This window comes from Callorhinus ursinus, unplaced genomic scaffold (assembly GCF_003265705.2).
Source record: "Callorhinus ursinus isolate GAN/ISIS: 27379988/994484 unplaced genomic scaffold, GSC_fseal_2.0 scaffold14, whole genome shotgun sequence".
Classification (NCBI taxonomy): Eukaryota; Metazoa; Chordata; class Mammalia; order Carnivora; family Otariidae; genus Callorhinus; species Callorhinus ursinus.
Window position 1 is genome coordinate 8,515,935 of NW_027397076.1, and position 22,990 is coordinate 8,538,924.

The following is a 22,990-nucleotide window of genomic DNA, read 5'->3' on the forward strand; positions in this document are numbered from 1 at the left end:
ATATATATATATATATATATCATGCTACCATACAGCTTTAAATGTAATTTTGTTAGATTTTTTACCATTCTCCTTAAGTAGACTCTAATGAAAATCAATACCCAGACTGAATTCGAAAAGCAACGTACAGAACCGTCACAGGAAGCCATGCACATTGTTTGATAACCAAGTCAATGATTCACATGATAAGACCCTTAGAGAAGGTGCCATTAGGTTTAGGTTTTGTCATTTTTAAGACAGCTGCCACATTAAAATGAGAGGGGATACTAACTCTTTACCCCTATGTAGTTTGTGGCTTAAACTTACTTCAGTTGAGCAAGCATGAATTCCAAGTTTGGTCTCAATTTGTCACCCAGGGGATAGTCAAGAATATATTTCAGAAAAACCTAGAAACAGAAGTCATACAGATGATTATTTGGGTCCTGTCTCTCCCGGATTCCTGCTTCCTAACCTGCTTTCTGACACACACTGGTAAGTTATAAAGACCTTTCAGAAGAGTAATCAATCAGGTGAAGCCTGCCTTCTGAGTCAACAATGCACTTTCCTTTCTCCTCTGACCTCACTTACTCAGGTCCTGCCCCATGTGCCTGATTACGACTCAAGTTCTGGCCTACCACTGGCATGGTTGTTTTGGGCTCCAAATCTAAGCTCACATGTAGGAAGCACCTCTCTTCCATAGTTGGTATGCTGTGGTGGACTCAGTATGGACTGTGGTTCAACCCTGTATTTCCCCCTGAATAAGAATGACAATGGTAATAACATTAATACTGATAATACTATTTATTAAACATCTTCTATATGTCAAACACTGTACTAAGTGTTTTGCAGTTAACTGTCATCAGTCCCTTGGAAGGTAGGGGATATTGACCCCATCTTACAGATGAAGAGAATGACGTTGGAACAGAGAGGTAAGTTAACTTGCTCAGATGACAATGCCAGAATTCTATGCCTCGTCTATCTGCATCCAAAAGCTCTGTTTTCAAGCGATTATACTAATCAGCCTCTTTTACTAATAAACTGCAAAAGCTAAGGCACATCATTATACTTCTTAAGGCCTATTTTTTTCCCAGCCATAAAATGGGGGTATTTCTTCTGAAGGGTAACTCAAACAGAAGTCATGTATGTAAAGTTCTGGACACACAGCTAGTGCTTAATAACTAATAGCTGGCCCTCCCCTCCTTCTTCCTAACAATACTCAAGGAGACTTTTTCTAAAGACCTGCTTCCACCCTTTCCAACGTGGCCTCCTCAGCAGCCCACAGCTTCCTTCAACCCCAAGTTCATATTTCCAGTTCAGACCCTTCCATCCTGGATGTGATATGCACTCATATAATCATGGATGAACAAATGTATAAATACAGATCTTCTCATGTCATTCTCCTCCCTTGATTTCAACAGCTTTCTGCTATTAGAATAAAGCCCTAAAGTCTTTAACAAGACCATAAGGACTTGCCTGAACTGGCTCCTTCCCCATCTTCGTTTAGCTCCTCCAAAAAGCGAGGCCCTTACCGACCTCAAGGTTTACCTTCCTCAGGCTTTGGCTACCTCCTTCACCCGGAAAGCTAATCCTTATTCTTCCTTCACATTTTGGCTTATAAGCCAATCCTCAGGAAAGTCTTCCCTGATTCTAACACCAGGGTGGTCCTCAACCTGATCATATGCTTTTCCATATTTTCTCAATTCTAAGAGGCACAGTTTTTCACATTTTAACATCTCTGAAATCGGGCTATGTCTTAAAATTGATGGCATCTTACCGTGTCATAGATTTTTTTTCTTTCTTTGAGGTATATAAATAATGGTGTGTCTTATAAAAGATGAAATAGGATGGCGCTTTCCCCCTCCTGGCACTTAGTATGGTCTGTAATTAAAGAACTGTGGAATTTTTGCTTTGTGCCTGTCTACTGTAAAAATTTCATTGGTAGGGACTGTAAAAATTTTGTTGACTGCCTTTCCAGCAGCACCTGGCACCCAGTGATATGCACAGTCAGTTGATGACTGGACCAATGGATGGAAACCTTTGGTGCAGGTTACTATGCTGCAGAAGGAAAATGTCTTCACCCATGTGAAACATTCCACACATTATGGGCTATCACTCAAAGTGCTCTATGTTAACTGAAAATGCCCTAAAGACAAAGCAGAGTTGCTCCTCAGACTTGGTAAGTAAATGGGTTCCTGAGTCTTAGAATAAAGCAACAACAATGTGACACAAAATCATCTTCAGAATTCAGCCAATGTTGACATGTCTCTATCTAAAAACCAAACCGAGAAGACAGGACCCAATCCTTGCTATGGGAATAAGGTCTCTCTACAAACCTGTCTGCACTGGACTCTGACAGGTTCGCTTTGTGCAGAAATTGCCAACTTAGATACTTTCCGCATGACATCATCGATTTCCGGGACCAACAACTTTCTTGATAAAATGGCCTAAGATACAAAAGGAAAAGACATCTAATTTCATGTTCTACTACAGATGGGTGTAAGCTGACCTGATGTTAAAGCAGTCATAGGCAACTTCAAAAATAATGGAAGTAATCTCCAAAAGAAAAAGAACATACACTTAAAAATATTTAAAATGGTGAATTTTAGGTTTTATATAGATTTTACATTTAAAAAAAAAAGGAAAAAAACTCCAATGTCCAATACAAGCATGGTATTTTTTAACCTATATTTATTTTCCTATATTTTTATAGAAGTCTCTGGAAGTGTTAATAGAGAGTTCACGTTCAAACATTTAGTAAGTAGATATATTAACTTACAATTAATCCACCAAAATCATAACAATGTTTATAAATTAATTTTGGAAATCTACAGCTAGTCAAAACACTATGCTCCACATTATTCTAAGTATCTAACCCGAGACTCAAATCCAACATTCTGGTGACACTGTACCTTCAGAAGACCGAATGCAGTAGCCTGTCTTGAAGTATCATAAATGTCTTCCTCAGCATATGCTAGTAGAACTTGAAGCTGCTTCTCGGTTATCTGGTAAGACTTCACTTTCTTCACAAGTATGGTCACACACTGCAAATTACAATAGTGAGGTTAATAACCAGGACATCCTACAAATGAAGATCCACTGAAATGGTATGGACTTCATACAACATCAATGCTTTTTTACACAGGATACCAATCCTCTGGCCTTAGCAAATTAATCTGGAAAAGATTCTGGCCAAGACTACAAAGGATGATGGGGAAAACTATTCTTTTGATGTTAATTATGGTCCTGGCTATTTTAAGTACAACTGAAAACACCTCACCTTGAAACAATTTACCACCAGGTGGAAGTTCTGGCCCCTGGCAGCTCCAAGTTTTGCATAGTCCTTCAGCAAAAGGAAAAGGTGTTTGGTCAGCTGTTCTGCTTTTGTTTCTATGGAAGGCAGAGGGAACCTCAAGACCCAGATCAGGCATTGTAAAGCACCTGTGATCACCTGAAAAACAAAAACAAAAACAAAACCTATCAACCTGTGTAGTGACCAAACGCAATAACCCAGCACCCGAGGCTGGGTAGACTCTAAAAGCAATCAAGTTGAAAGAGTGAAATACTCTGCCAAGCCCAGTCTGGAAGCACTATACCAAAAGCCTAAGACAGGAAGGTTTCCTATTCTCTATGGTAGAACTTGTTGTTTCTCCATGGCAAGTAAAGATATACTGCAAGCAAGTTAAGAAAAAGTGGTCACTGTATTCTTAACCTGTGTGAATAAATGATTGGATGGGCTGGCCAATTTTAGCACCTTTGTTTTGTGTATAGAAAAAAACATTATAAATGACTTCTATTTTCTAGAATGGTACTTTATCCACTCTAAGCATATGTGTATAAGGTATTCTATATATTAGAAATACAAAGATAAAGAGAACACGGTCCCCCTATTTTCATTCTTTTTTTAATTTTTAATTTTATTAAGTAGGCTCCATGCCCAGTGTGGGGCTAGAACTCACGACCCTTAGTTCAAGAGCTGCATGCTCTACCAACCGAGACAGGCACCCCACACCATCCCTCTATTTAAGGAACAGACAGCTGGCTCAGAAATTAAGCATGGGAACAATACACTATAGAATTTAATATAGTTAAGTGCTGTGCAAAAGACATGAAAAACATATGCTGGAACCAAGCAATTACATGAGAATCCGTGAACCTCTGGGCTAAACCTTTGAGACTGTTGAGATCACCTAGTTCAGCTCTACCTAAGAGATCCATGCTATTCTGGTTGCTGTAATGGTCTTTTTGGACTGAATTAGACAAAGACAAAGGAAAGGCCTTGGGAGTCACAAAGGCCAGGGATCATATCCCAGCTCTGTAGTTTATTACCTATTTGACTACACAGATGTTACTTAACCTCCTGGCACCTTCACTGTAAGAGAGGTAATCAGAAAATGGGAGAAGTGTAGGCTCTGGAGTCTGACAGACTGAGGCTCATATACTAGATCTGTGATCTGGGCCAAGTCACTTAGCCCAAGGCCTAGTTTTCTCGTCCATAAAACAAAAGCATTAATAATATGTGCCTCATGGGTCATTATGAGGATTCATACCAGTGGGGGGTAGTAGTATCAAGGTTGATGGAGAGGATTAGTGCTGACACGGGGACCCCACTATTCACCCTCAAAACACTGTTGTGAGGATCAAATGAAATAAGTAATGTACGTTCCAGGGCTTGTAAAACCGTTAAAGGCTATCCAAATACATGGGATTATTACACTGGAAAGCAATGTAATGCAGGGAACAGAAGTAGTTTATAATATCATAAATCCACTTAAAAACTCAATCATCTTGTGAAGCACAAGCCTTGAAGTTCTGGATATTCTGCACAACATGGCTCTTGTGAAGGAACAGAACTCACCTTCACATCCATGGAAACCAGGCAATCTATGAGGAGAGAGACAAAAGGATCCAACATTTCCAGAATAGGTTCACTTGAAGACTTGATCTTGGAAGTCTTCAGACTCAGATGTAGCAGCTAGAAGATTCAAAACGGTATTTCACACCAGTTGCCCACAAGACCAAATGAGTTAGGTAAAGGTGAAATGATTTTAAGAGACAAACATGAAATGTTAAGATGCTTCTGTCCTAATGTGACAAAATTTTGAAGGAATGGGAAAGGGCCTGGGACACTCTCTTGTAAGTGAAGAAAGTGGGAGCTCAGGATGGAGCTGAGATGCTAAGTTCATTTACCAAGTGATTACCCAGCAGTTACTTTGATTTAGGTGCTGGCTCTGCACACAGGACACAGCAGTGATCAAGATGAACACAGTCCCTGCATGATGGATCTTAGCCAGGAAGACAGACTAGCAAATAATTAATTGTAAATGCAGTGTGCTTTGAGACTTCTGTGGGGACCCAGGCAAAGGGAGGAGCATGTGGTGAGGTCCTGGAGTGGGAAGAGTGTGGGACTAAAGAACGGAAGCTGGGGAGCTGGGATGTGTGTTGCAGTGGTACAAAAGGAGGCTAGGCCTCATAGCCCAGATGAAGGACTGGGCTCTCAGGAAAAAAGGGAGCCAATGAAGGGTTTTAAAAGGAAATAAATGATCAAATTTTTGTTTTTAGAAGCTCACATCTTTTTAAAAAAAATTCAGAATAAATTTAGAGATGTCCATACAAAACAATAGTGAACCCATAATAATAATGTTAGAGGTCAGAATCATTAATTCTGAGATAATTATATCATCAAAATAAGTACTGGAAGAGAGAAATGGTAAATGGACCAATTCACCTTTAAAAAAAAGTCCCATAATTTACTTACAGTAAGGCATTTACAGTGGAAATGAGCCGTACTGGAAATCTAGCAGAGGATTAAAATAGCCACACTCACTGCGGGTAGCAAATTGCATTTTAAGGTTAATTCTTACCCGAAGCCCGGACTCAATAAATATGTGCATGTTGGTTTTCCTGCTCACAGCAGCTTTCTGCCCACCTCGAACTGGAGTTGGGGGGAGCAGAAGACAGCTCTCGGGTGGGAGACGTGGATCTAGTGCATGGGCTCCTGGATTTCTGTCAATCACGAAGGAGAAACAGGGAGAACACTGTACGCTGCACTCCAAGCAGTTACTGTGGCCCTGCCTGGTGAATGGAGCCCAGCGCTAAGTAATGTGCTGCTCACTGTGGGCATTTTCTCTCCTTTAACCGTGAGAAACAAGAGATTCTTACGTTGTTCATCAAGGTTGTACACAACCCCAGAAAGAGATACGAGATTGATGAACACACAGTTAAGATGAATAGTAAGGAGACACATCTGAATTTTGAAAACATATGCCAAGGAGTTTCTTTTAGAACCAGAAGCAAAATCCAAAGGAAGGTATTTTAAAACCTTTTAAGGTCTAAATATGTGTTTAATCAGTATATATTTAAAATCTATCCTAATTTTGATTCAATAAATAAAACAAAAATGGTCTCAGAGAAATGCCAAAATACCTGGCTGCTAACTCATTCATTTATTGGAAAAATAATCTCAAGGTGAAATTTATCACTTGGAAGACGTTAGCTCAAACACCACTAAATAGTACCATCTTATAACTCAGACAAATACATATATATATACACTACTAAGGTAAATTATTAAATTAATCCACTTACGAGTAAGAACTGAATGGCTTATCAGAAGCAAGCACCTAAGGATAGGTTTTTTGTTTTTTTTTTTCTTTCAAACTTACTTTTCTTTTTCTGTTAACAGGGGGAGATTTTCACTGACCAAACCATAACTGAGCAATAGAATGGATTCTGCAGTCATTTCCTGATTTACAATTAATCCTGCTATGATTCGGCGCAAGGTTTCATGAACTTTCCGGGCCAGTTTTAAACTTGTGGTATTTTGTAAGATCTAAAGGCAAACATAAATATCATGCTGAGGTAACACAGAACTGCATTTTCATTTGTTGTAATGGTAGTTTTTAAAATGTATATTTGCTTTTTAATATATGTTTGGTTTTGTTTTCTAATTAAAAAAGAAACATTCTTAATAAAATTTCAAGTATTATCTACACATAACCTCAATTCCAGAGACAACCACTAGCAGCAGGAAGTGCACCTCTGAATTTCTTTACTCCCTCTTGTGCTCTCTGTTGGTAAGAATTTGGGGCACAGGGTTGGAGATATGATGTGACACTTGGAAGATGTGAACCCTCTAAGCGCATGAGGGGAAAGCACACACACATAGACATGAACAAAATGCAGTCACTACTCATCTGAAACCATGCTAATAACGTGCTATGATGGCCAGGCATCAGGGTTTGATATTAGTCATTGGGCCAAATCAGAGGAACTTAATGGGAATCCAAGACCACCAACCCCAACACAAACCTCAGCACTATAAAGCTATTCCCTTCCCTTGCACAGGACATGGTATTAATAACTTTCATTACCTTGGAGGAACTTGATAATATACATGGAAAATTCACATGCTCTGTTGACTTTTTTTCATCCTCAAAACATATCTAACATTCTTAGGTTTAGATAAGATTAATGCATGGTAGGAACAATTACAGAGTTAATCTAACACCAAAACATTTGGAATTATGGTTAATTCATGTTATTAAATAGTGCTGGTTTTAGTACATAAAATTGTAATAAAAGGAATTATTAACATTTATTGAATGTTCACTCCTCCAGCAGGCACAGAGAACATTATGAAGGTAAGTAAACTACAGCCCCTGCCCCATAGGAGGCAGAATGAAAACAGTGCAGAACCCCAAAGATACAAATGTAGGGATCCGAAGGGGTACGTGCACCCCGATGTTTATAGCAGCAATGTCCACAATAGCCAAACTGTGGAAAGAGCCAAGATGTCCATCGACAGATGAATGAATAAAGAAGATGTGGTATATATATATATATATATATATGTACACACACACAATGGAATATTATGCAGCCATCAAAAGGAATGAGAGCTTGCCATTTGCAACAACGTGGATGGAACTGGAGGGTGTTATGCTGAGTGAAATAAGTCAGTCAGAGAAAGACGTATCATATGACCTCATTGATAGGAGGAATTCTTAATCTCAGGAAACAAACTGAGGGTTGCTGAAGTGGTGGGGGGTGGGAGGGATGGGGCAGCTGGGTGACAGACATTGGGGGGATATGTGCTATGGTGAGTGCTGTGAATTGTGCAAGATTGTTGAATCACAGATCTGTACCTCTGAAACAAATAATGCAATATATGTTAAGAAAAAAAAAAGAAGATAGCAGGAGGGAAAGAATGAAGGGGGGAAATCGGAGGGGGAGATGAACCATGAGAGATGATGGACTCTGAAAAACAAACTGAGGGTTCTAGAGGAGAGGGGGGTGGGGGGATGGGTTAGCCTGGTGATGGGTATTAAAGAGGGCACGTTCTGCATGGAGCACTGGGTGTTATACGCAAACAATGAATCATGGAACACTACATCAAAAACTAATGATGTAATATATGGTGATTAGCATAACAAAATAATAAGAAAAAAGAAAAGAAAGGCGAAAACAGTGCAGAGAATGTGAGCTTTGGAACAGAAATCCTTACTTTCCTCTTTAACCATGACTTTTCTGAACCTGCATTTTCTTATCTGTTAGATGGAAGTACCACTGATCTCAGAGTGGCTCTGCGGATTAGAAGTGATAATGAAACACAATGCTTAGAACATAATACATGTTCAACAAATGCCACTTTTCTCCCTCTTGGCAATCTGGGAGTAGCAATCTGACTCCACAAAAGCTATGTTCTTAGCTGCTCACTTGACCCAGCTATAAAATTCACCTGCATTTCAAATTTTTTGCTTCTGCATCACACAGTTTACATCCAGGACTGGTTCTTGGTTTAGAATGCCCAAATAGGGCTGCCAGCTAGTGGCTATATAGTACAGGTTCCCTTAGCATCAAAGGAAATCCTGGTGGTCAGGTGCAGCATTAAGACTTATCCCGCATGGCTCTTTTCAAGAACTCATGATACCGTAACATGGGGATCTCCTGTATTGCATTCAAGTCCTTACCTCTTTTAATGGAAGGATAAGTTTTGTAACCTGATCTTTTCCTATAAACTTGCCCAGGATTTCATAAGAATCGTAACTTTTGCTTCTTCGTGCCTCCATGACCTTGGAGAGGATCTGCTTCACTTCCTTCTCTTCAGCAATGGCACCAAACAACTCATGGTTAAAAATCTTTGAGAGAAAAAAGCCAAATGGCAGTTATATGCAATCAGCAAGATATGTCAACATAAGTAGTCTCTGATATATCCAGATCAGGGGAAAGCAAGTTAGACAGGACTGAAATTAGATGGTAGGAATTCCTATTAGATTTCACTTTTTCAAGGTAGTTCAGGGACCAATTACTGAAAGACAAGCAAATATAGAAACACCTAAAAGTTTTTTCTAAGGGGAAACAAAAGAAGAATACTATATAGATTTACATATACAATTATGGAATATACAGACAGGTACTACTTCTTTGATATTACCAAAGAGCAGCTTAATTTCTCTTTAAAAAACTAATATGATATGATATTTGCAACTTAATTACCAAAACTGATGTGTTTAATTCAAAATGTTTAAGTGTCTACATTTTTTTTATGAGCAAAGACTGTGTAGCACTTAATCCCACCCCGCAAATTATCACATTATCCAATTTTAAAAATTGATTATGAATTTTTCATTATTCTACTTTTCATTGTTCTAGGTAAAGCTTTATAGCTTTTATATAAACCGCAGACTAAATATATCTGATTATTCCTTTAAAACAGATTCTTGGAAGTAGTTGAAATTTTTGCTTATTTTAAAGTTCTTGATACACAACATCAGCTTTCTTTCCAGAAAGGTTATACCAAAACTCATGACCTACTAGCAGTGGCAGGTGCCCATCTCACGTCACTTGATCAGCTCTTTAAACCTCTGCTAATCTAAGAGATAAGACAGTACATTATTTTCATTTCTATAGGCTATAATTATTCCTTAATTTGTGAACTGATTTCCTGTGTCCTTTGCCCAGTTTAAAAAAAACAGTGAAACTTCCTTTTTCTAAATCTTACCTCTATCATTATATCTAAACAAGAGTCCAAATCCCCAACTTGTAGCTTGTTGGTGAGGCCTTGCAGCAACATGTAAACAGTGAAAGTTAGCACATGGACCTAAAATGAAATGCACAGTGAGAATATGAATGGTGAAGAATACCACATTAGGAAAAAAATAAGATCTAAGAAGTACTGTAGAGGGCACTCAGAGTAATATCTGTCATTACTATAGGGAGAAGCTTTGATAAATATCACCGTGTAAAAGACTAACCAGATGATCACTTTGAGCAAAAGATGCTCAGAAACACATTTCTATGCTTGGGATCTATTACTGACTATGACTAAACCAGGCCACTGATTTATAAAGAAAGGCACAAGAGCCTTGAATTTTAAAAACCAACCTGCGAATTAAGGGGCTTGCCAATGTTGAGTGCAATCAAAGCTGTCCTGAAGGAAACAGACGAATTTTTGCCCTTAATATTAACCATAGCTAACATTCCTAAGAGCTTACTATGAGCTATTAGTACTACTATATGAATACCACACACATGTATTAAATTATTTAATCCTCACCCACTGTATCTATGGTGTAGGTGCTATATTATCAGCACTTTTCAGATGAGGAAGCTGAGGCACAAAGAGATCAAGTAACTTGCCATAGGTTGCATGGGTAGCAGTGGTAGAGTCAGGATTTGAAGCCATATGGACTGGTGCCAGAGTCCCTGCTCTGTATCACTATACTATGTTGCCTCTCAAGCTTTTTGCATTCTTTATGCTGCTTCTAATGCTATAAAATTATCATAGTGAACATGAGATAATGATCACAGGCTAACTAAACATAATTGGTTATGAATATATAGATTGGCTTTTATTTTTTAAGTACTCTCTACACCCAGTGTGGGGCTCAAACTCAACCCCAAGATCAAGAGTTGCATGCTCTACTGACTGAGCCCGCCAGGCGCCCCTCGACTGGATTCTAAAGGCATAATTTCATATGTAAATACTGGAGATCTTTATGTACTTTTATGCACTTAAAATGTTTGCTGCGGGCTTTATACTTAAAAGTCCTTTTGCGGGGGATGAAGAATGACATTTGAGGAGTACAATTTTGAATAGTGTCTACACAATTCACACTAAAACCCAAACTAGTTGTTCTCTCATCCCTATTTTAATTATTTTAACAAATCATGGAATGGACTTAAGGAACAGGTGGTTAGAGAAAAAAGGGCTACTCATTTAAGTATCTCAGGTTCTCCATTAAAATATGGATGAATCCAAAAGACAGAAATATACTGTATTTATCCTTCTATGCCCACGCCTAACACCGCACGTCACATAAAGCAGCAATGGAATAAATGCTGGTTGGAAGAATAGAAAAAAATGAATACTGACAGGGGCTCTGATCCCAGGTAAGATGGAGAACGCACACTCTACTCTGTCTCTCCCACTGAAAGCAGCTGTTAACACCTGGAAAGATGCATGGAACAGCTATTGGGGAAGAACACCAGAATGCAAGTACCACCAAACTTCCAGGGAGTTTACCACTGTTTTCTGTTCAGTATCCCCCAGCTAACATGCAAGTAGATGCCAGGACGAAGGGAACTCTAGGAGAAGCCCCATATCTTGCTGAGTAGGAGCAGGAACACATAATGCTCTACGTGAGGGAGGAAATCCCTGGTTTTCTTTCTTTCTTTTTTCTGTTCTCCCACACCCCAGCCTCCTACAATCCTGCAGTGATGGTGGTGGCAATGGCCTAGAAATGGGAATTGGCAGGAGCCACAACTCTGTGGGAGGGGACCTTCCTCTGCTTTAGTGGAACTGCATGCTGAGAGGGTAGGCCAATGCTAGCTACTCTTCTCTTTCTGTTTCGCCACCACTAGGCCCCTCCTGTGGGCACAGCCGTGGTAAGTGACAGCAAAGTGGGAGCAATAAAGCCCCAGCTTTCTACCTGGAGGACTGAAACAAATGGAAAACTAAAGTGCTAGCAAAGAAACTAAAGATATAAAGAATTAAATGGAAATTTTAGAACTGAAAAACCCAACAACCAAAGTAAGAAATTCATTGGATGAGCCCAGCAGCAGGATGGAGATGAAAAAGGAAAGAGTAAGTGAACCAAAGACAAATCAATAAAAACTATTCACATCCAAACAACAGAAAGGAAGAACTGAACAAATAAAAAACACGAAGAGAGCCTCAGGAACCAGTGGGACAAAAACAGAAAGCTAATATTCATTTCACTGGAGTTCCAGGAGACAGAGTACAGTGCAAAAGAAGTACCTGGAGAAATAATGGCTCAAAATTTCCCAAATTTGGGAAGCAAATCTCAAATAGACTACCCCCCTGCCAGCCCCCCAACCGCAAAAAGGAAACTCAAATACATCGTAATCAAACTACTGAAAAATAAAGGCAAAGAAAAAGTCTAAAGTAGCCAGAGGAGAAAACGATGCATTACTTAGAGGGGGAAAATGATTTGAATAACTGGATTATTCATCAGAAAGGCCAGAAGGAAGTGATTCAACATTTTTAAAGTGCTGAAAGAAAAGTACTGTTAATGATGACAGAAAACTAAGAGCATTTGCTGCCACCATATTTGCCCTACAAGATTGCTGATGGAAGTTCTTAGGCTGAAGGGAAACAATTACCAGAAACTTGGAAATTCAGAAATTAAAGAAGGGCAGCAGAAATGATAAATATCTGGGCAAACTAACAGACTTTTTTTCTTCTTGAGTTCTTTAAAATATGTTTGACAATTACAAGCAAAAACTGTACCACTGCCTGATGAAGTTTTCAATATATGGAGATATAATAGACAAACAACTATAAAATAAAGGATGAAGGGATCCATATGGGGGTAAGGTTTCTATATTCCACTTGAAGTCATAAAATACTGATTCTAAGTAGAATATTAAAAGTAACTATGTATATGGTAATTCCTAGAGCAACCATCAAAAAACTATTCAAAGAGAGAGTTAAAATGAATACTGATATTTTAATGTGTTAGATTTATAAACTATAGAATAGGAAACTTACCTTTGAACAAATTCAGATACAGAAAGTAAAGCTAACTATGAGAAGTCTTGACTGGATACTTGAAAAGAACAAGCTACAGTTTTTCTCAAACTTGATTATCACTCAGGGATCTTACTGAAATGCAGATAGTGTAGGTTAGGTGTAGGGCCCTAAATCGTGCATTTCTTTTTTAATTTTATTTTATTTCATTATGTTATGTTAGTCACCATACATCATTGGTTTTTGATGTAGTGATCCACGATTTATTGTTTTCGTATAGCACCCAGTGTTCCATGCAGTACATGCCCTCCTTAATACCCATCACCGGGCTAACACATCCCCTCACCTCCTTCCCCTCTAAAACCCTCAGTTTGTTACTAGGAGTCCATAGATCTGATGGTTCATTTCCCCTTCCGATCCCCCCCTTCATTTTTCCCTTCCTTCTCCTAATGTCCTTCCTTATGTTCCATAAATAAGTGAAACCATATAATTGACTTTCTCTGCTTGACTTATTTCACTTAGCATAATCTCCAGTCCCATCCATGTTGATATAAAAGTTGGGTATTCATCCTTTCTGATGGCTCAGTAATATTCCATTGTATATATGGACCACATCTTCTTTATCCATTCATCTGTTGAAGGGCATCTCGGCTCTTTCCATAGTTTGGCTATTGTGGACCTTGCTGCTATGAACATTGGGGTGCAGATGGCCCTTCTTTTCACTACATCTGTGTCTTTGGGGTAAATAGCCAGTAGTGCAATTGCTGGGTCATAGGGTAGCTCTATTTTTAATTTTTTGAGGAACCTCCACACTGTAACCGAAAGTGGCTGTACCAACTTGCATTCCTACCAACAGTGTAAGAGGGTTCCCCTTTCTCCACAACTTCTCCAACATTTGTTGTTTCTTGCCTTGTCAATTTTTGCCATTCTAACTGGTGTAAGGTGGTATCTCAAATGTGGTTTTGAATTTCTCTGATGGCTAATGATGATGAACATTTTTTCATGTGTGTGTTAGCCATTTGTATGTCTTCTTCGGAGAAGTGGCTGTTCATGTCTTCTGCCCATTTTTTGACTTGATTATTTGTTTTTTGGGTGTTGAGTTTGAGAAGTTCTTTATAATCTTGGATATCAGCTCTTTGTAGTGTCATTTGCAAATATCTCCTCCCATTTTGTGGGCTGCCTCTTTGTTTTGTTGACTGTTTCCTTTGCTGTGCAGAAGCTTTTTATCTTGATGAAGTCCCAAAAGTTCATTTTTGCTTTTGTTTCACTAGCCTTTGGAGATGTATCTTGAAAGAAGCTGCTGTGGTCAATGTCAAAGAGGTTACTGCTATGTTCTCCTCTAGGATTTTGATGGATTCCTGTCTCACATTGAGGGCTTTCATCCATTTTGAGTTTATCTTTGTGTATGGTGTTAGAGAATGGTCGAGTTTCATTCTTCTGTATATAGCTGTCCAATTTTCCCAGCACCATTTATTGAAGAACTTTTTTCCATTGCTTATTGTTTCCTGCTTTGTCAAAAATTATTTGACCATAGAGTTGAGGGTCCATATCTGGGCTCTCTCTAACAGAGAATATAGACATTGATCTATATGTCTGTTTTTGTGCCAATACCATGCAGTCTTGGTGATCACTGCTTTGCAATATAGCTTGAAATCTGGCAATGTGATGCACCCAGCTTTATCTTTTTTAACATTTCCTTGGCGATTCAGGGTCTTTTCTGATTCCATACAAATTTTTAGGATTGTTTGTTCCAGCACTTTGAAAAATGTCATAGGAACTTTGATCGGGATGGCGTTGAAGGTATACATTGCTCTGGGTAGCATAGAAATTTTAACAATGCTTACTCTTCCGATCCATGAGCATGGAATATTTTTCCATCTTCTGCTGTCTTCTTCAATTTCTTTCATGAGTGTTCTGTAGTTCTTAGAGTACAGATCCTTTACCTCTTTGGTTAGGTTTATTCCGAGGTATCTTATGGTTTTTGGTGCTATTGTAAATGGAATCGTTTCTCTAATTTCTCTTTCTATGGTTGCATTGTTAGTGTATAAGAAAGCAACTGATTTCTGCGCATTGATTTTGTATCCTGCCACATGACTGAAATTGCTGTATGAGTTCTAGTAATTTGGGGGTGGAGTCTTTTGGGTTTTCCACATAAAGTATCATGTCATCTGCGAAGAGAGTTTGACTTCTTCTTTGCCAATTTGAATACCTTTTATTTATTTTTGTTGTCTGACTGCTGTTGCCAGGACTTCTAGTACTATGTTGAACAACAGTGGCGAGTGGGTATCTTTGGCGTGTTCCTGATCTTAAGGGAAAGGCTCTCAGCTTTTCCCCACTGAGGATAATATTCACTGTGGGTTTTTCACAGATGGATTTTATGAACTTGAGGAATGTTCCCTCTATCCCTATACTCTGAAGTTTTAATTAGGAAAGGATGCTGTATTTTGTCAAATGCTTTTTCTGCATCAACTGAGAGGACCATATGGTTCTTCTCTCTCCTCTTATTAATGTGTTCTATCACATTGATTGATTTGTGAATGTTGAACCACCCTGCATCCCAGGGATAAGTCCCACTTGGTCGTGGTGGATGATCCTTTTAATGTATTGTTGGATCCTATTAGCTAGGATTTTGTTGAGGATTTTTGGAATCCATATTCATCAGGGATATGTCTCTGAAATTCTCCTTTTTGATGGGGTCTTTGCCTGGTTTGGGGATTAAGATAATGTTGGCTTCATAGAATGAGTCTGGAAGTTTTCCTTCTGTTTTTATTTTTTGAAATAGCTTCAGGAGAATAGGTATTATTTCTTCTTTGAATGTTTGGTAGAATTCCCCAGGGAATCCATCAGCCCTGGACTCTTGTTTTTTGAGAGATTTGTGATCACGGCTTCAATCTCGTTACTGGTTACTGGCCTATTCAGGTTGTCAATTTCTTCCTGTTTTCAGTCTTGGCAGTTTACAGGTTTCCAGGAAGACATCCATTTCTTCCAGGTTGCTCAATTTACTGGCATATAGTTTTTGATACTAATTTCTTTTTTTTTTTTTAAAGATTTTATTTATTTATTTGTGAAAGAGAGCACATGAGGGGGGGAGGGTCAGAGGGAGAAGCAGACTCCCTGCTGAGCAGGGAGCCCGATGCGGGACTCAATCCTGGGACTCCAGGATCATGACCTGAGCTGAAGGCAGTTGCTTAGCCAACTGAGCCACCCAGGCGCCCTTGATAATAATTTCTAATAATTGTTTCTATTTCCTAGGTGTTAGTCGTGATCTCTCCCCTTTCATTCATAATTTTATTAATTTGGGTCCTTTCTCTTTTCTTTTGGATAAGTCCGGCCAGTGGTTTATCGATCTTATTAGTTCTTTCAAAGAACCAGCTTCTAGTTTCGTTGATCTTATCTACTGTGTTTCTGGTTTGTAATTCATTGATCTCTGCTCTAACCTTAACTATTTCTCTTCTAATGCAAGGCTTAGGCATCGTTTTTTTAGGCATTGCTTTTTCTCTAGTTCTTTAAGGTGTAAAGTTAGTTGGTGAATTTGGGATTTTTCTATTTTTTTGAGTGAGGCTTGGATGGCTATGTATTTCCCCCATAGGACCGCCTTTGCAGTATCCCATAGGTTTTGGAACAATGTGTTTTTGTTCTCATTGGTTTCCATGAATTGTTTAAGTTCTTTCATTTCCTGGTTGACCCAAACATTCTTGAGCAGAATGGTCTTTAGCTTCCAAGTGTTTGAATTTCTTCCAATTTTTTTCTTGTGATTGAGTTCCAGTTTTAAAGCATTATGGTCTGAGAATATGCAGGGAATAATCTCAGTCTTTTGGTATCAGTTGAGACCTCATTTGTGACCCAGTATGTGGTCTATTCTGGAGAAAGTTCCATGTGCGCTTGAGAAGAATGAGTATTCTGTCGTTTTAGGGTGGAATGTTCTGTATATATCTATGAGGTCTACCTGGTCTAGTGTGTCATTCAAAGCTCTTGTTTCTTTGTTGATTTTCTGTTTAGATGATCTGTCTGTTGCTGAGAGTGGAGTATTGAGGTCTCCTACAATTAACGTATTATTATCAATATGACTCTTTATTTTGGTTAACAGTTGGCTTATGTAGATGGCTGCTCCCATGCTGGGGGCATAGATACTTACAATTGTTAGATCTTCTCATTGGATAGACCCTTTAAGAATGATATAGTGCCCTTCTTATCTCTAACCTCAGTCTTTTAGCTTAAAATCTAATTTGTCTGATATAAGAATTGCTACCCCAGCTTTCTTTTGAGGTCTGTTGGCATGGAAGATGGATCTCTATCCCTTCACTTTCAGTCTGGATGTATCTTTAGGCACAAAATGAGTCTCTTGTAGACAGTATATGGATGGGTTGCCGTTTTATGGGAGCATTTAGGTCGTTCACATTGAGCGTGATTATTGAAAGATATGAATTTATTGTCATCATGTTGCCTGTGAAGTTCTTGTTTCTACAGACTGTCTCTGTAAATTTCTGTTCTATATCACTCTTGGGGTCTTTCTCCTTTTATAGAACCCCCCTTAATATTTCTTGCAGGGCCGGCTTAGTGGTCACATATTCTTTCAGTTTCTGCCAGTCTTGGAAGCTCTGCATCTCTCCATCCTTTCTAAATGATAGCCTTGCCAGATAATGTATTCTTGGGGGCATGTTCTTCTCGTTTAGTACCCTGAATCTGTCTTGCCAGCCCTTTCTGGCTTGCCAGGTCTCTGTGGATAGGTCTGATGTTATTCTGATGTTCCTCCCTCTGTACGTAAGGAATCTCTTCCTCCTAACTGCCCTTAAGATGGTTTCCTTGGTTCTAAGATTTGTGAGTTTTACTATTACATGCCAGGGCGTTGGCCTGTTTTCCTTGATCTTGGGAGGGGTCCTCTCTGCCTCTAGGACAAGAATGTTTGTTTCATTCCCCAGATTAGGGAAGTTCTCAGCTACAATTTGCTCAAATATATCTTCTAGTCCTCTCTCTCTCTCCACCTCCTCAGGGATCCCAATAATTCTAACATTGGAACGTTTCATGGTGTCACTTATTTCTCTGATCCTATTTTCATGGATTCTGAGTTGTTTCTCCCTCGCCTCCTCTTTATCCTTCTTTCCTATCAACTGGTTTCCTAGATCACTGATTCGTTCTTCTGCCTCGCTTACCCTAGCTGTTACATTATCTAGATTAGATTGGATCTCATTGATAGCATTTTTAAGTTCTGCTAGTTCAGCTTTCATTTCTGCCCTTAGAGACTGTTTCCATTAATCAATTTCTCCATTCTAGCTATTGTCTTCACAAATGCTACCCTGAATTCCATTTCCGACACCTTGGTTTTATCTGTATCCATTTGTAAATCTGTGGCAGATGTCACAGTCTCTGAGTCCTTCCTATTTTGGGGGTCCCTCCTCCTAGTCATTTTGTTGATGGGTGGTTGAAGGAATGTACAGAGTCCAAATTACTGACCACAACCCAAGCAAGATGTACCTGTTTTATAGGGACCTTAGGGTTGCAAGTCTCTTGTTCTCCCGGCGAGTCTTTTGGGGGAGGGGCCTGCTGCGCTGTTTGGGCAGAGTTGCCCTGCCCGCTGTTGGGGGGAGGGGATGGGCTCAGTGAAAACCGGTTTTTTGGGGCTTTTGTTCTCTGACAGCTTTCCCTGGCGGTTTTCCGCATCTCTTCCAAGAGTCAGAGCAGAAGAGATCGTTTCCAACCCTCTGCCTCAGAGCGGAGAGATCGCACTCTGTTCTTCAGTGAGCTCTCCAGGCCACACTATCTCCGTTTCTGACTGTGCTGCTATAAACTGCAGTGTCCTGGGTTGTGTGCCCCTCAAGCAGGGCTCCCAGTCCTCACCTCCAGGATGGGACACGTCTCTGCCCTTTGTGCTTCTACAACTGCCAGCTGCCACCGTTTGCACATGTACGGCCCCGCCACTCTGGGTTTCCGTCTGGGGGACTGCCCTAAAGTCCTTTCCCCATTGCTACCAGTCTGTGAGTCTGTACCCTGTCCTCAGTGCGGGAGGCTTTTGCGCTCCTGTGTTATTTCACCTTCCCGGCGCCAGAGCTTATAGCAAGCAGCTCCCTCCCCCTTCCATTTATCTTCTAATATCTGCCCACGGAATCACAGCTCCCTGCTTCATACCTCAAAACCAACCACCTGCAATATTCTCTTTGTAGAGATCCAGATCTATCTTCTTACATCTCAGGCTGATTTTGTGGGTGTTCAGAGTGGTCTGGTAGATATCCAGCTCAATTCCGGGGACTGGCTGGAATAGGGTCCCCTACTCCTCCGCAGTCTTTTTCTGCATAATTGTGCATTTCTAACAAGCTCCCAGGTGTTGCTGATGGTGCTTATCCAAGATCCACACTTGTGGAGTAGTGAGGAGCTAGCCAGTCATGTCACTACTTAAAGAGCTTTGTACTCCATCTGGGGTTCCTATTTTATTACTTCTATCATATGGTTCAACTCTTAAAGCAAATGTGTATGTTCTTTATTATTCACATTTGTGGTAATACATTCAACATGCATTCAACAAGAATATTTTTAAAAACTCAGAAAATACAAAACTTGGTATCAAATGATTTGGGAAAAAAAGAGGTTATGTAACCCAGGCCTGTAAGTGACTTTATAAAAATCAAATATAAGAGATTTTTTTTTTCTTTTAAATAGATTTTTAAAATGCTGATTAGAAACCTGTGAATATTCTTGATTGCTACTGTAGTGGATCAACTTGACTGAAGACAAACCCATAGCACCTTCACTTACAGAGTTCAAACTGCAAACATTTGAATTTCAATCTGACCTCCGTGAATATAAGGCACATAATGCAATTTACCTGATATCCACGGACAAGGGTAGTCTGTAACTCTTTTAAAATATACTGTAGGTAGTGCACACCTAGATCTTCTATTATTTTTGCTAGAGTGCTGCGTGCAATGTCTCTGATTTCCTGTGTTCTGTTCTTGAGGAGGGCACACACTTTCAACAAAATACTAGAAAATGAAAAGTTGAAAAGGACTAATCAAAATACAGAAGCAAATAAAAATACAAACATCCTTTTGTCTCTTAATTATTCAGTAACCCAAATTTCCCAGTTAAGATTCGAAATCACAGCATATTTTGATAGTACTTCTCTTCCTCACAAAAGAGATTCAAGAGTCAGGAAGAAAGAACTGATTTTTGAGTTTCACTGAACTTTTCTAATTTGTCACACAATATACCTTGGCAGATTAGCTTCCATAACTTCTTGTGGAAGGGACTGCATTAGTTTAACCATGGCAAAAGCTAAAGGAACGCGAACTACTTCCTCATCATTCACAACTTTGGATTTTATGAGCTTGTGTTCTTCTTCCCTTTTAGTCTGTAAGAAAAATTTAGGTTAAACTAAAACAAAAATAAATGGATCAGGGACCTACAAACATTGCAACCTTGCATTTGAAAGGTAAGCTCTTTTGATACATTTTATGACCATTTCCAAGTTTACGGTCTTAAAATGAAACTAAATTATGCAGTTTGAGAATAACCCTCTAAAAATCATAAAACTAGTAGGAATAAGGTTTTTTCCAAAGGAGAAACCAGAAAAAAATAAAGCCAAATTTTCACTGATGTAGATTAAGACTGCTGTGAAATATATAAAAATCGTAAGAAATCTCTATCAATTGGGATTTTCAAGACTTTGAGTGACACTGTTGGTATGTAAGAAATACAGTGCCTCAAATAAGTTATATTTACAAATATACCAAATGATCAAGTCAATATTTTACACCAGGGGCTGGCAAACTTCTGTAGAGGGTCAGATAGTAAGTATTTTTGGCTTTATGATCTCTCTTGAAGCTACTCAACTCTGCTGTGGTAACATAAAAGATGAATTAAACAGTATGTGTCCAACAATGAGTGTGACTGTGTTCCAATAAAACTTCATTTACAACAACAGGCTGCAGGCTAGATCCCGCCCATGGACCACAGTTTGCCAATCAATGTTTTACACTGAGAAGGAAAGGCTCTGACTTCATGAGAATCCACTGCTAAATAGTATCCTTGTTAACCAGGAAGAAGATGAATTTTGAACAGCAGAGAAGTGGCCAACATGTTGAAAAGGAAAACATACTCTAATTTTTTAAAACTTTTTCTTTTTTGGATATAAGAGTCATCTAATTAACTGCTTTGGAGATAGGAAGCATATGTCTACCATATGAAAATCATAATGAAGAAACATTAGCTGCAGCAGGAGATGAACCTAAAGATGATGAGACAAATCAAGGGAGGTAAAACTGTGAAGTGTTGAGGTAAAAGAAAATCCAAAAGCTGAAGTCAATCAATGATAGTTAGGAGCCTCAGTCTGACAGGGCCACACAAACACCCGGGTTCACACAGACATCCTGCGCCCCAAAGAGAATGATTACCGTAGATGCCAGGCATTTATGTAGCCGGGGAAGGATATCCCCAGTTATGGTTCCTTGGATATTTTTAATTGTTCTCTCCAATTCTTCCTTATTCCGAGGAAGGAAAGAGATGGACTCCGTGATACACTCAGGTTCTCTAGCTGATGTCCCTTCACAATCAGCTGGATCAGGATTTCCCAATTCTTGGCTATTGTCTGACAAACTCTTACATTTGTTTTCCTTCTCTTCCTCATCCATTTGCTCTAATTCCATGGTTTCATGCTCGGGCAACTCAATCACTTCTATTGTGTCTATGTTTAGTAAACAACAAAAGTCACCTTAAATCAAATAAGGAAACAACCCAGTTGTGTTACGTAGTCTTTCCCACCAACATCCAATAAAAACTAGTCATCACTATGGGTAGGCAAGGTAAGTGCTGAGGAAACAGCACTAAATGAAAGGGTTATGGTTTTTTGCTGTCTTACACTTTGGAGCCGAATGACGAATAGAGACAAGTAAACTCACAGTTATGAGGGTGGGAGAGCAAGTACAGGGTACTTTGGGAATATACTAGGAGGCTAGGCTGGGAGGAGGGTCTTAACCAAAAGAAAGCTTCTAAAGTACTGTGGTTGGAGGTTTCCAAAAACAAAAACCTATACTCATGAGCATGAAAATCATAATGGCAGCCAACAGTTGTCATGTGGAAATGTCCCTTACTATAGGGTCCAGTTTATTAAAGAAAATTAGGCAGTACAGTACTGTGGGACAAGTCCCGGCTTGGCTCTGCTAATAAGCCATGTGACCAGCATAGGCTCTGGATTCTTTATTGGTAAGCTGAAGATGGCACCTACCTTACAAGGCTATTGTGTGAGGATTAAATGAGATAAAAAGTCTGTAATGCACCCAAAATATGTTTCTGACACTTCACTGACTTTCAAAAATGGTAGCTATTAGTCTTTATTTTGTTTACTGGCCATGTAGCTTTGGAAAAGTTACTTTACACTTCTGAACTGTAATTTCTCATATCAAAAACGATGGGGTAACTAACAACTAAGGTTCTTGTAAGATTCTTATGAAAACAAATAAGATAATGTCTATATAAAGGTCCAGGTCATAGAAGGTGCTCAATAAATGTTTCAAACTTCAGTCATATCTAAGAAGAAAAGAGATAGTTAAGCAAATTAAGTATCTTAATTTTTAATGTTTCTGTTTATGCAAAATTGCAAAATGCAGATTCCACTGCCTGAAAATAAACCGTTAAGGGGCTGTAGTACATTAATAGTTTAAAACATACATAGTTCCTACAAATTCAAGCCAGTCTTTGCTATTAGTGTGGCTCTACAGTGATTTTACTGTGAATCAAAGAATTAGAAAATTTTGAATAGGAAGGAATGTTGGAGTAGTGCAAACTGAGAGCCAGAATATTTCAATGTCTTTAGCAAAAACAATTAGCCTATTGGCCCATTTAAGTGTTCATTCTTTTCTTTTAATAGGTTAAGGAAATTTCTAATTATTCCTTATTTGATATCAATAGATACTGAATTTAATCAAATGTTTCCCTTGTGTCTCTTTAGATGACCACATGTTTTTTGCATGCTAATATGTTAAATTCCATTAACCAAGTATACCAACTTCATGAGTTGGTGGGAGCTTCCTT

The 22,990-nt window shown here is 39.0% G+C and overlaps 1 protein-coding gene across 2 annotated transcripts in view; it reads right to left on the bottom strand.

The window, feature by feature from the left end:
* UTP20 (UTP20 small subunit processome component) overlaps positions 1-22,990 on the bottom strand; it is a 98,129-nt gene that overhangs the window by 9,184 nt on the left and 65,955 nt on the right. The window contains exons 41-52 of one of the 2 annotated variants that reach the window (XM_025881225.2): positions 21,355-21,644; positions 20,173-20,312; positions 19,788-19,944; positions 9,980-10,078; positions 8,949-9,116; positions 6,642-6,808; positions 5,841-5,982; positions 4,835-4,951; positions 3,257-3,427; positions 2,889-3,020; positions 2,313-2,423; positions 307-386 (exon numbers count right to left, since the gene is read on the bottom strand). In XM_025881225.2, coding sequence (XP_025737010.1) covers positions 307-386; positions 2,313-2,423; positions 2,889-3,020; positions 3,257-3,427; positions 4,835-4,951; positions 5,841-5,982; positions 6,642-6,808; positions 8,949-9,116; positions 9,980-10,078; positions 19,788-19,944; positions 20,173-20,312; positions 21,355-21,644 — 1,774 coding nt within the window. Of the gene's footprint in view, positions 1-306; positions 387-2,312; positions 2,424-2,888; positions 3,021-3,256; positions 3,428-4,834; positions 4,952-5,840; positions 5,983-6,641; positions 6,809-8,948; positions 9,117-9,979; positions 10,079-19,787; positions 19,945-20,172; positions 20,313-21,354; positions 21,672-22,990 lie in introns of both variants that reach the window. The other variant, XM_073900414.1, reaches the window with a different exon arrangement.